The sequence below is a fragment of the Dermacentor andersoni genome, chromosome 6, assembly GCF_023375885.2.
Source record: "Dermacentor andersoni chromosome 6, qqDerAnde1_hic_scaffold, whole genome shotgun sequence".
Classification (NCBI taxonomy): domain Eukaryota; kingdom Metazoa; phylum Arthropoda; class Arachnida; order Ixodida; family Ixodidae; genus Dermacentor; species Dermacentor andersoni.
Window position 1 is genome coordinate 150,754,394 of NC_092819.1, and position 13,284 is coordinate 150,767,677.

Consider the following 13,284-nt stretch of genomic DNA (forward strand, 5'->3'; position numbering starts at 1 on the left):
GATCCAAGCTTGACGCAGCTTCTTATCATGCGGGTACGTATGAAGGCTGACACCGGGCTCCGTTGCGTACGTCCTGCACTTCGGCACCGAGCAATAGCCTACCATGTTGCACGCGTTCAAAGGCAGCCACCACCGATTATAGCGCTTTCAAATGTTGTCAAGCAGACACCCGACGCGGGGAAGTCTCCCCACTTAATCAGGACCGGAGCGCAGGTAGGAGTTCAAACTTTCGTTTTCAGTTCGCTTCGGCGCTTCCGAAGCAGCCGATGCAGCCGCTGTATCCACGTGATCTGAACACGCAGTGGGTTTGAGCCACATCTGACGTGGTTCGCACGCCTCCCGCTTTTCGCCAGCATTTTCGGATGTTTTTCGACTGTGTACCCCTGAACTTTCTACATTTTCGGATTCGTGAAGTCAAGAGGAACACGCCGATATCCGACTTTTGTGGGCGGGTGGACTTTTGTGACATTTCTTGCCGTTTTTCTTTCGGCTACCCCGTGACTGTGTGCTGAGCCTAACCATGTTAGGGTTCGCGAGGCGAGGCATCGCTCGCCCACCTCTTCTCGTCGGAGGCTTTTCCACGGACTTTGGGATGGAGTGTGAGGTGGAAGGGGAATTTTTATCCCCCGAGAACTTCACTAAGGACTGCGGGTGGCAGCTCGTTGCTGCCAGAGCAAGAGCAAGAGAAACGCGGCCAATGCCAGTGCGGCCGACGTTCAGCATAACGCCGGTTTCAACGCTCGGCGTCGCGCTGACCGCGCGGGCATTAAAAGCAAGATCATTCGAGGGGCTAGGATGCCTCCGATACCTAAGGAAGAGGCAAAGATCGTCGTGCGGCCCAGGGGAGGCATGTGTATCAGCAAGTGTGGACCTACCGCAGTCGCCGACTCCATATGGCAGGCTGCCAGGCTCTATTCGGCGTCGCGAGACACCGACACGATGTGTCCCAACTTTCAACAAAACATAATGGTGATCAGCACACCAAACAGGGACAACGCTGCACGCTACGTCGGCATCGAGGGCATCTCAGTCGCCGGTCAACGTTTCGAGGTGAGCGCTTACGAGGCCACCCCCCGCTACGCGTGCAAGGGCGTCATCCGAGGCGTCTCCCTTGCCGACGGGCCTGTGGCGATCGACAAAAAACTCGTGAACCCGAGAAATCCCACGGCGCTGGGTGCCAAAAGAATCAAGAACAAGAATCAAGCCAAATTTTGTCTCCTACGGCCGCACTATCGCCAGGTGCACTTTATTTCGCAAGCAAATGGACGTGTGTTACAGCTGCGGCAGACTCGGGCACCGCTCCGACGTCTGCCCTTCGCCCAACGACGCCATCTGCAGATGATGCGGAGAAGCAAACTCCGACGTTCAGCATAGGTGCGATCCCAAATGCAAGCTGTGCGGAGGCGACCACCTTCCCGCCACCAAGGAGTGCAAGCGACGATTTCAGACGCCATATCTCGTCAGGCGCAGACGGGGGGAACGCTCCCGCGCTCTCAACGCCGAACATTTCCGGCCCATGGAGGGCGCGAATCAAGCCCGGCAAGCGTCGCCTGAACGCCAATACGGTCGCAGTCGCTCCCGGTCCAGGGGGAGATCTAGGTCTCGTGGCCGCTTCCGGGGTCGCACCAGGAGCCGCTCCGTCTCCAGGGCCAGGTCGATGTCAAGATCCCGAGTCCGATTCAGATCCAGATCCGGTTCCAGGGGCCGCCCGGGTTCCAGAACCCAGCCAGCATCTGGACCTCAGCCCGCCTCCACACGTTGCGGGAAGCAGCCGACCCTCGTTTGGGCCGATCTGGCACGTCCCAAGCCTGGTGCCAATATAGAAGCTGCTCAGGCACCTCGTAACGATCCGCACCCAGAGCAAGCTAGGGACGCGGAAGTCATTCGCTTACGCAAAGAGAACGACGACCTCAAGAGCACGATCAAGAGGTTGGTTAACGAAATGGCAGAGATCAGGAAACTCGCTTCGAATGCGTCGGATAACGGTGCGCCAGGCAGGGCCACAGAGACTCCAATCCCAGCCCCAGTAGACGGTACTGCGACGTCCTCCAAACGCAGAGCAGTAGTAAAACAAACAGGTGAATCGGAAGCGTTGTCCGCAGAAGTCAGCGAGATTAAGCAAACTCTCATGGGCTGGCAGATGGCCTCAAACAGGTCACCGCTAGCGTCAGTTGCCTCACCGATAACGTTCGTGAAATTCAGGTTGCACTCGGAGACCCCAACAGAGGCCTCGGAGCTCTCGCTGATCGCATCTACGCCATTGAGGCGCGAATGGCTTCATCCGCCTCCGTCGTACAACCACTCACCGTTCCCGCCATACTAAAGGAAGCTAGACTTCAGTATCCCACCAGGGCGGCGACAGGAGGTCCCAGTCTTTGTGCAGCCCTAACTGCCCCGTTAGGTGGTAATCCATCCGGTCAGCCATAATGGATAGGTCCAAAGAGAGTTTTCGCATTTGGCAATGGAACTGCAGGGGGTATTCTAACAAAAAAGCCCCTCTGCAGCAGTTTTTCAGGTCTGTCGCTGTCAAACCTCAAGTCATTGCTCTCTAGGAAACATTAGTCTCCGCCGCCTCGCTCCAGGGCTACAGGGCCGTGTCGGGCCTGCCCGGGGGGCGAGGGATTTGAGCCTTGATTGATAAAAGGCTGACTCATCTCACCCACGACCTCAAGCTGGCGAGTGGTAGAATTGAATATGTTATGGTTGAGATCTTGCTCCACGTACTGCAGCGGAATCAGCGCAGAAACAGCGTGTTCGTCCTCAACAGCAACCCGAGGGACTCGCGCTAGCAATTCAAGACCATCCTCAAGAAAGCGACCGACTTGGCCGGCCCTCGACCCTTGGTCGTCGTCGGTGACTTAAACGCGCCGTACGGCATCTGGGGTTACGTCTACGACTCTACCAAGGGGCGCAACCTGTGGCAAGACGCCAACGAGATGGACCTCACTCTGGTCACTGACAAGGGTTTTCCTACGCGCATCGGCAACTCCGTCACCCGGGACTCGACACCCGACCTCGCGTTCATCAGGAACGTTGAGGACGTGGGCTGGGAGAACACCGCCATGGAGTTCGGCAGCGACCACTAAATTCTCGAGACCTACTTCAAGGTGTCTCGGAGTAGGATCAAGGAATTCACGTTCATCGATTGGGACCACTTTCGCAAGATTCGCGAAGCCGGCAGAACCAGGGCACCCGCCACAATCGAAGAATGGTGCGAAGACGTCCGGAACGACGCTTCCGCGGCTACCAAGAAAGTGGAAACCGATCTTGACGTCGAGCGGATGGACAGCAGGCTTGCCCACCTGATCGATGCGAAAAACGCCCTGCTCCGCCGATGGAAGGGTCAAAGGCTCAATCGTGCTCATTCCCAAGCCCGGCAAGGCCCCGAACATCGGAAACTCAGGCCGATTTCTCTAACCTCCTGCGTCGGCTAGGTCATGGTGCGCGTCGTCAACATGGTCAACGGGTACCTGGAAGACAACGAGGTTTGCACGTACAACATCATCGGCTTCCGCGCCGGACTCTCGACGCAGGATGCAATGAAGCTAATAAAGCATCAGATTGTGGATGGCCGTTCCAGAGATGTCAAGGATTTGCTCGGTCTGGACCTCGAGAAAGCTTTCGACAACGTGTTCCACAGCTTCATCGTAAAGACCATTTCAGACCTGGGTCTTGGTTCCAGATTCCATAGCTACGTCAGCTCTTTCCTAACGGACAGGAAGGCCAAGCTTCATGTTGGGGACTTTTGCTCCGACGATGTGCCCCTCGGAAGGCGGGGCACTCTTCAGGGCGCCGTCATCTCACCCACACAGTTTAACATCTGTATGATTGGTCTTTCCGAGAGGTTGGCACGCGTAGAGGGCGTCAAACAGACGCCCTCTACGCGTGCAGACGCACCATACGCCGACGACATCACGTTATGGTGCTCCGGCGGCTGCGAGGGCAGAGTCGAAGAATCCATGCAGGAGGCGATCGACGTGATCGAGGAGTATCTCCGCTCCACCGGACTTAGATGCTCCCCCGCTAAGTCGGAGCTTCTGTTTTACAGAAAAGAGAAGGGAGGAAGACGCAAAGATTGGAAGCCAGTCTCCGAAAGCGGCATCAGACTTCGCACTTGTGACGGTGGGGGGGGGGGGGGGTGATACCCAGGGTCGACGGTATTCGGGTCCTGGGCATGTTGTTTGTCGAAATCAACGGCGGGAACGGAACAGCTCTCCGCAAGATCATCGTGAAGACGGACAACGCTTTCCGCCTCGTTTGCAGAATAGCAAACCGGCACCGAGGAATGAAGGAAAACAATCTCCTCAGGCTTATCAATGCCTTCGTACTATGTCACTTTACGTACACAATTTCTATGCACAACTGTCTCACAGCGGAGCGAGGCATGCTCAACGCTTTCATCCGCAAAGGGGTCAAGAGGGCTCTCGGGCTACCCATCAGGACCCATACCGAGGATCTCCTCAAGCTGGGGGGGCATAACACTGCCGAGGAGATTGCCGAAGCCCCAGAACGCGCGCAACTCACTCGCCTAAGCACCACAGCGGCAGGTAAACACATCCTCGAAAAGCTGGGTTACCACCTTGCGAGATTCCTGATAGTCGGTACCCCGATCCCTAGGTGCATTCGAGACAAGTTAGAAGTGGCCCCTGTGCCCCGAAACGTCCATCCCGTCCATAACGAGAGCAGACGCAAGGCCAGAGCAGCAGTCATCCTCAAAGAGATCAAGCAACGAGACATTAGAGCAAGCTTCGTCGACGCCGCGGAGTACAGCGATGGGAAGACATTTGCCACCGTTTTGGTCGACTCCAGCGGCAAGATTTCCAATAGCGCCTCCATTCGCACTTCAGACCCCGGAGTCGCCGAGCAAGCCGCCATCGCCCTCGCCCTGCTAGAAGGTCGTGGGTCCGAGATCTATAGCGATTCCAAAATGGCAGTTAGCGCTTTTCAGAGGGGTTGCATCGCCAAGCAAGCTGCTCGTCTTCTTAGCCGCTCGAGTCGATGTGCTCTCACGCATCATTCAATCCACTGGTTTCCCGCTCACGTAGGGTCGGTCGAGGGTGCTCCCGCGAACCTCAATGAGTTTACTCACGAGGCTGCGCGTGACCTCACCGACCGCGCTTCCTCTGCAAGAAGCACCGACTCCCCTCCTCCCTATGCCCACAGGGATGCTCCCGCTACTCCCAATGAGATTATTAAATTCTTCTACATGTCTAGAAGGGTCTTTCCACCCCCTCACCCCAAGTCGAATAGGGCGTAAGCCGTTTCGCTTAGGCTGCTGCAGACCAGCACGTATCCGTGTCTGTCCGTTTTCCACGAGACTTACCCGGACGTGTATCGCGATGACGCCTGCCCCTTCTGCGGACAGACCTCTACTCTAGCGCACATGCTCTGGGAGTGCGGGTCGACATACCCCAAGTTCATCAAGGAGGAGTGGGACTCGCTTCTGCGTAGCCCCGCTCTAGAAAAGCAAAGCCCACGACCGGGCCGGTTGGCTAGACCTGCCGGTCCCGACGTGGGACTAGCCGGGTGGGCGACGAGTTCGCGTCCTCGCCTGACCTGCAATAAAGTTTCTTGACTCACTCATCAACGTGATCCCTCACACCACGTCATGCCGATGGCGGCGCTCGCTTTTCCAGTGGTGGAGCGCGCCTCCAATACTCTGCGCATACAACTACTACGTTTGCATCAACAAAAGACACAGTTTTTAAAAGTGCTTGACGCAGCGTGTATCACCTGAAAATGAATACTATCACTTGCGACGTACTTGCGGAGGACGTGGCAGCTTCTAACCCTAAAACTTGCCATCTTGGACAAGGCTTTCGTTATCGCCAAGAAAGAATCTGGATTTCACAGCAGCATCCCGGATGCTTGTTACCAAGACTAGAGAAAAGGCCAAATCGCAGTGATCGCATTATTCTGTCTGCATACGCAAGGTGTCTAGGTCGGATGGCTAACAGTTACTATTTGCAAACAAGGCTTCCCTACGAGTGGGAGTTGTTATCTGTCATATGCAATAAAATCTCGATAACGCAGTTGGAGGTGGAGCCGAAATTACTTCATTATATTCATTACTGCTACTCATTGCAATATATGCGCGATATCGCGCGCAAATTTGTACTTGCATAGAAGAAGACAGCCTTGTGGCCAGCAGAACCACCACGGGGCGACGTGCTCGCTGAAATTTTAACAACAGAACAAAAGAAACTTCGGCGTCTTCAACACGCGATTTATTAGCATCTGACATAATTGCGTTTACGACTGCTGCCTTCAAATGTGATCTTTCGTTTCCGCTTTCTGTTGGCTCATCTGCAGCATCGGGAAACGGGCGAAACGGCAACGCGGTTAGATAGATTACACGTTGCAACGTCAACAACGTTTGTCGTATTCGAGGAGCACGTCGCACACACAGGGAAGCGTGGGCTCCGAGATTGCAACGGTGCAATCTCTGAGGCCATGCCTTGCTGCCCTATCCTACGTGGTGCCACAGTGACAGATATTGCGATGGCGATAATGAGCCTGTGCTTATGCGCAGCTCCGCACAGTGATGAGAACTAATAGTGTTCGATGGCGCATTCAAAGCAAGTACCGAAAACATTTGAACATCGGCACCGTAGGTCTGCTCAACCCGGCGGAAAGCGATGTATTGAGCCTGCTAGTGTCTGGTACTTCTTGTTTTGGCGACAAATCAAGTTTGATACATCTATTGGCAGGATAATCTTATTTCGTTAAAGCAAGCTGCTAAAAACGTGAAAATCCACGGAGATTTGAAGGGGAATCTCACTTTTTTATATCCAATAATGCGTTATATACCGTTTTGTTATAACGAAGTTTCATTGTAATACATAATTGTTAACATCTTTTGCCTTACCTTCTAATTACAGTTTCCAAATCCCATTCGAGTCAAGTATCATTAGGAACAAGCTGAATTTTCTGCGGGTACATTTGCCTGTGGAACTGTCTAAGCCAGCTCCCTTAATCGTGAAGTGACCAATGTGGTATAACAGACAGCCTCAAAGCAAAACTCTAGAAGCAAACTGCGTGACGGTCGCGAAGGCATCTCGCGAAGCCGCACTGTAGCTAAATGCCCTGCGTGGTGGCGGGTACTTAGCACTGAGATCGCGTCTTTTGCGAAACAGTGCAATGTTTGCGCGATGCATGAGACGGAACAGATAAAATCGATGATTTCATCGCGAACAGCCTCTTTTCGTTGGGAGAGATAAAGGGCCGATCTTCGAATTCACGGACAGGAATAGATCGTCTCAGTAGATTGTCTTTAGTGCTACCCAGAGATAGCCATTCTTTCAAGTAAGTCTGCTATTATGATAAGTAGATTGAAAAACATTTTTGCGAGACATGGTATTCCCTAGTGTGCGGTAAACGATACTGGTGCCCAATTTGTGAGTGCAGAGTTCGAGCAATTTGCCAAACTATATTGTTTTTGTCACGCCACGACGAGTCCGAGGCACCAGCAGGCGAACGGGCAAGTCGAACATATGGGACAGACTGCTAAGCACCTCATTTTTAAATACAAAAATAAATTATGAGGTTTTACGCGCCCAAACCACTTTCTGATTATGAGGCACCTAGGGTTCTTTAACGTGCACCTAAGTCAAAGTGCATTGGCGTTTTCGCATTTCGCCCCCATCAAAATGCGGCCGCCGTGGCCAGGTTTCGATCCCGCCAGCGGGTTTAACAGCCCAAGACCATAGCCACTGAGCAACCACGGCGGGTCATTTTTAAACACGATGACCCTTGCTTAGCCTTGCGGCCCTACAGGGCAACACCTGAAGTTCTGGGAGTCAGCCCAGCGGAAATACTAAAGGATTGAAGGCTTAGGGCGAGAGTCATGCCGTCATCGTCGTACGCCTTGGTCCTTCCATCGATATCATTCCACCTTCGTCGATATATCGTCACTGCATCGATGTGATACAGCCGTCGTCATGCCTTCGTGCTCATGAGAGTGCTTGGCAAGCGAGCGCCACAGCAAAGTGAGAGTATATCGGAGTATGCGACATGTAACCGAATAACGAAAGTATCAGGATTTCGACTACATGTGTCAAAATGATCTGTCGCCACATTACTGGCTCGCTATTTGCATAACTGTCGACAATCATCGTGGTATAAGTTAGGTCGTAATCTTTTATTTCGTATATAAAATAAAAAAATCGGAATGTTTTTTTAATACGTAGCTAATAACTTGTGAACAGGAAGTATTAGATAAGTGTCGGCTACATGCTTGCAGACAGTGGAGTTGTGGGACTGGAGCTACGCAGGGAATCTGTAGGCAAACGTGCTGGTCGAACCACTCCAGGGGAGGCATCGCGAGCCGTTATCCGAGCGTCCGCCAGCACCGGCACCGTCTGTGAAACCTCCAACACAGGGTGCAACTTGGTCGGGAATCGCACCCCGTCACCGATGCTCGTGAACACCGGCGCCATCCACAGTGACCCCCGCGGACCGAACACTTGGACGAAGTTGTGGTAGCGGCCGACGTCGAACGAGTCCTCGGGGTTTCGGAACACTGGGCCCCGCATGTCCTCCAGGGTGGTCTCGTTGCTCAGCAGCATGGAGATGTGCGTGCACAGGAAGCTGCCCAGGCCGAACGTCAGCACCACTCCGAGAAGACTCACGAGTGTCAGGTGCAAAGAGGACGACGTTGCGGATGCGCTTAGCCACGCTCTGGCTTCGTGGGTGCCGATTGTGGCGACGCCGTAGACCGACAGCGCCACTGCGTAGAAGAGCGTGAGCAGGAAGAACTTGTAGTTGCCGAAGTGGACGCAGTTGTTGAACCACGGACAGTGGTGATCCATCTTCGGGATGCACCTGCGGAGGCAAAGAACAAAATTTATTTGGATAACCAGAGACGTCAGTCTAGGTCACTTGTTGATGGGACACCACTTGTTGCGATGAAAAAAAAGGTCTATTCCATCAGCTCTGCGGCGAAAGTTCTTTGCTGCGCCTTATTGTGGCGTGCATAAAACAATACACGGGATGATTATTAGCAATCAGGCCTGAGCGAGGGAATAACGTGCAGTATTAGTGTGCCTTTGTGCCGAGCGACCTTACGATTTGAAAGAACGTCGACATTTTTATTTCCGTTGTAAGAATTACCTCGCGGGGTCCAAACACACGGATCATTGACACAGGAACATAGGTGAATTGCTGAAGAAATGGATTGGAATGCTTGCATTACTCTGCCCCACAACGGCATAAAAGTAGGCGAATTTTCACGAAACCCGCTGTTTACTCTTAGCCACGTAAGGCCCGTCCTCTCATAGTGCAGGCAAGCAACTTAGTGAATTTTGAAATAAAATAAAAAAGAAAATGATTTTACTACGTGTCAGGCGCATACCCTCATGCTCGTTAAGTTCTGTAGACGACACTAATTGTCCTGCAGGCGCTGACACTATCATCATCACCGTACCTCCGCACTCTGCACCGAACCGCAACTTTCTTCGCGGGCTCCTAAAAACCACGGGTGGTGGGCCTATATCTTACGGTCGTTGCCGGCGGCAAGCCGTTGCAGGAAGCTCACTGTTAAAATGGTTGTACCAATAGACAGCATCGGCTATCGAGCGTGAGCTGACGTGCACGGGCTGGATCGATAGCCACGTGCGTGAAGTGGTATTTGGTTCCGCGGGTGATCAGCCGGCCACTATCGCGAATGCCTAACGAGTTCGTGTGTACACTTACAGAACTGAAAGGCGTAAGCTGGCGTGTAGGGATAAAGCCATTAAAGATCCAAACTGATTTTGCGCAGCACATCCTAAACTGACAGTGTCAGGGAGTTACGGCGGCGAGTGCGGTATTTGCCTTTCACGACCAACCACGCGACGCACGTCGGTTTGCGCAATGGCTGAACGCGAAACACACCCGCAGCCCCGGCCGTCACAAAAGATTAAGTAAATTTTAATTGCAACTTGCGCCTCCAGCGTTTCTGCCTGGGAAATCGGTTATGCTCCGTAGTACGCGTAGAGCGGTTACAAACGGCTGCACCGCGCAATCGTGTTGCTCTAGATTCTTAAGTAGTGACCACCAACTATTGTTATTAGTCGCCTATGCAATTTTCGATATGTATTTTCTATCTATTACGCATGCTGCATATGTATGGCTCATGTATAATTTCTTGTAGGCTCCCTATACAAATTGCTTGCGAAGTTTCCTGTGACGTCTCGTGCGAGGCTCAGCGTGAAAGCCTTATCTCCATCTAGCGGCGCCTCGCCAATGCGCTTCCATAAACAAACAGCCACCACAATGCAAGCAACGAGCGCCCACTTTCGGCACGTGGAGCAGTGGTGGCAGCGGTCCGGCTTGACGAGGCAGCACGGCTCGCAGATGCGCACGCACCCATCGGCGCCCACCGTGAGGACGCCGCGCTGCAGGGCCAACATGTCCAGCAGGCGGTGGTGCGCGATTTCGTTGCGGCGGCAGCTGGACAGCGCTTGCTGCTCGCCTGCGCTCAGCTGGTACGGAAACGGCACGGCGATCGGGGCCGAGAGCGTGGTCAGCGCGAATGACCTGCAGGTTCGCATCCAGTGGGCCCAGTGAAGATTCGTGCCAGCGTTTTTGATAAGGCCAGTGCGAACTGTTCTCATTCAACAGTTTCGATATCTATAAGGGCCTCGGGTAAAAACTAACAAAAGACTGAGACGCATGTAGCTTCTTTTTAAATGAATATTCTATAAAATTTTGTAAAGTACTATTCTTATATATAATTCATTTCTACCTCAAAGGCTTACCGAACATTGCTTTTTTATGAATCATATGCGGACACGAAAAAAGAAAATCAACGAAACAAGCGGGGGGTTCTGAGTGATAGGAACTAAGAGTGTCCAGCTCCGAAACATAGTTGTGACTGAAGAAAAATTTCTATGGAATCTGATTAAATGTCCTTTGAACGCCATGCGATATTAAACAATGTCCTCAGGCGTTGCCAGCGTATGGTCGTCATCGAGGTTGTTTTAAAAGCGTTTAGTCGCCATAACGAAGCAGATGTTTCTAACGCATAATATTTCGTCACAAGAGGGCATTAAAGGGGTATAAATGGTTCAAGTGATAGCGCTGCGTTTAGTGAATTATATCGCAAGCAAACATTAAAAAATCTTGTGGTTATTGGGAAGCAGCACGTTGCAGCTGAAAATCAGATCATGTATTGAGTGACCCTGAAATGAGCTCGATAGTGCTGTTACGGGTCTTTCTTTAAAGTTGAAAAAAATTGCGCACACCCATTTAGTGCACTCACATGTCCTCTGTGCTAGTCAACGCGGACGTATGCCCTCACCCGCCCTATGAAGCAGACATTTTTGTTTGGCCAGGAAATTATTGGTGAAAAGATGTAGTTAATGGTTTTCGTGGCAACAGTAATTGCCATATGAGAAGGGCAGCATGGTGAGAAGTGATGTGCGGTTTGCGTTGACTCCTAACACCTGTGCAGTTTAGTTTATTATCCTTAAAGGCCTCCGGAGGGAGTAGTGCCTCAGGGTTAGGCTTTACATATTTTTTTCAAATTTACACAACAATAACTACATCCAAAGTGATCAGTCTCATTTGAAAAAAGGGTGGGCAAGTAATGGCAACAATGTCAACTGGGTGGTCATTCCATTGTTTGGCAGTTCTAGGACAGAACGAGGCGAAAGAATGAGCAGTACTGCAGGCGAGCGCGTGACGTGCTGCGAACCACTGGTGCGGTGAATGATGCGTTCCGCGTGCACGATGTAAGATGCACGAAGAACAACCCGGTTCTTGGCAAGGTCATATTCATGGCCCGAAGGAGCCCAGCTTGTTCTTCACTGAGCATTTGCTTTAACCGGTCACGAATACTGCTCATTTTGAGTACGGCTGCGTAAGAAATGACAATGACTACAAAGCAAACGGCACAGACCCTAACTCACTGCTTGTGGTTATGCACATAACTCACGTACACTCATAACTAGATAAATTGGTACATAACTGATGCGACATCTCGCATGATTTGTGTACAGATGTTGGATTAGAGTCATCACATTATCTGCGTTTACGCGGTGACGCATGATGAGTACAAGCACGGCGTGGGTAACGACTGCGCTCTTCCATTCATCTGTCGTCTTTTTTCGCTCTTCATGCACGCGTCGTAAGGTTCAGTTGCGCTGTGTGTAGCTCGGCTCAGTTGTAATTTGGCACCGGCCACGTTTACTACCTGGTGTTTGTTGTGCACTATGCAAGCATGATCAAACTGAATCGGTACCCACTAGCCCAATTGTCCGTTCTACTGCATGCATTCTACGCATATCACAAAGAGCGTCGTAGCAAAATGCGCTTCCGAGGTGCGAGCTGGAGCTACCTACTGGTGCAAGGTGTGTGAACGGGCTAGTGGGCATTCCATGATGATGTAATCGGCGCAGGAGAGGACACAGAACACAAGAAAGGGGCCGCCTTAGGCCATGGTGCTATCTTGTTGATTTGTAGCGCTAATGTTAACTTGTACAATTATAGCTTATTGTGATCAAGTACGCGATGTTATATATTCATGCCTTTCTGTAATAAACGCAAGTTTGAAGTCAGCGCTTAATTGTCTTTGTCGCCATTCTTGTCTTCTGGGTCACCTCTTGCGCAGGTTACATCATCTACCTACTGGTGTTGGGCTTCAATCCCTAGCTGTTCAGTTCGTGGCGTACACCATGAAGTTCAGAGCAATTTAGAAGCGCTGTTTCTGCGTAGTTTTTTAGGATACGTGCCTTGCGCTTCGCCGGTAAGAAAAAATTTTCGCACAAGTGATCTCTTTATTCAAGTATCAGCAAGCTCAATAAGCAGCCTGTCAGTTGAGACCATGCACTGCACTTGCGGTCGACATCACGGTGTACACCGTGGTCTACATACTGAACTTGTCGCTAGATGAATAGTTAATACTGAATAATTTGTTCGTATGGATTTTGTGAATCACACCTATAAAGACGTGATAATGACTACTCTCAGTAAGTAAATAACGGGAAAGGTGTGAAAATACCATAGGCACAAGAAGAGCAGCAGGTGGAAGACCAGAGCGAAGGCCATGGCCGTTACGGTGTTCTCCTCGAGAACGATGGAGTAGCAGAAGACGGCCACGTAGGCGTAGTAGACCCATGAGAACAGCACCGCCACGAGCGCTACGGGAATCCAGCAGAGCAGCCAGTACAGCGTGGGACAACAGTCCCTAAAACTGCAGTCTTCGTGCTGGCCGAGATACGACGCGTCGCCCAAGGGTTGCATGCATGCGGCTTCTTCTTCATCTTTTCGCTTGCCTGCTTCCCAAGCATTGGTGGTTGCCCA

At 51.8% G+C, this 13,284-nt stretch overlaps 1 protein-coding gene across 1 annotated transcript; it reads right to left on the reverse strand.

Annotated features, from left to right (window-relative positions):
• Positions 1-8,113: 8,113 nt before the first annotated feature.
• On the reverse strand, positions 8,114-13,224 carry LOC126523317 (palmitoyltransferase ZDHHC15A-like). The gene is made up of 3 exons (XM_050171963.3): positions 12,983-13,224; positions 10,276-10,518; positions 8,114-8,823 (listed from the first exon to the last, which is right to left on the reverse strand). Exons 1-3 carry the CDS (start codon positions 13,222-13,224, stop codon positions 8,229-8,231), a joined length of 1,080 nt encoding a protein of 359 aa, XP_050027920.2. The 3' UTR covers positions 8,114-8,228.
• Between the last annotated feature and the right edge of the window lie 60 nt (positions 13,225-13,284).

What these genes read in the sequence shown, in the direction of transcription:
- LOC126523317 (XM_050171963.3), bottom strand. Translation starts at nt 13,224, where the DNA reads ATGCAACCCTTGGGCGACGCGTCGTATCTCGGCCAGCACGAAGACTGC. An exon ending in CTGCTCTTCTTGTGCCTATG is followed by an intron (nt 10,519 to 12,982) that starts GTATTTTCACAC and finishes GCGAACCTGCAG; the next exon opens with GTCATTCGCGCTGACCACGC. An exon ending in CACTGCTCCACGTGCCGAAA is followed by an intron (nt 8,824 to 10,275) that starts GTGGGCGCTCGT and finishes TTGCCTCCGCAG; the next exon opens with GTGCATCCCGAAGATGGATC.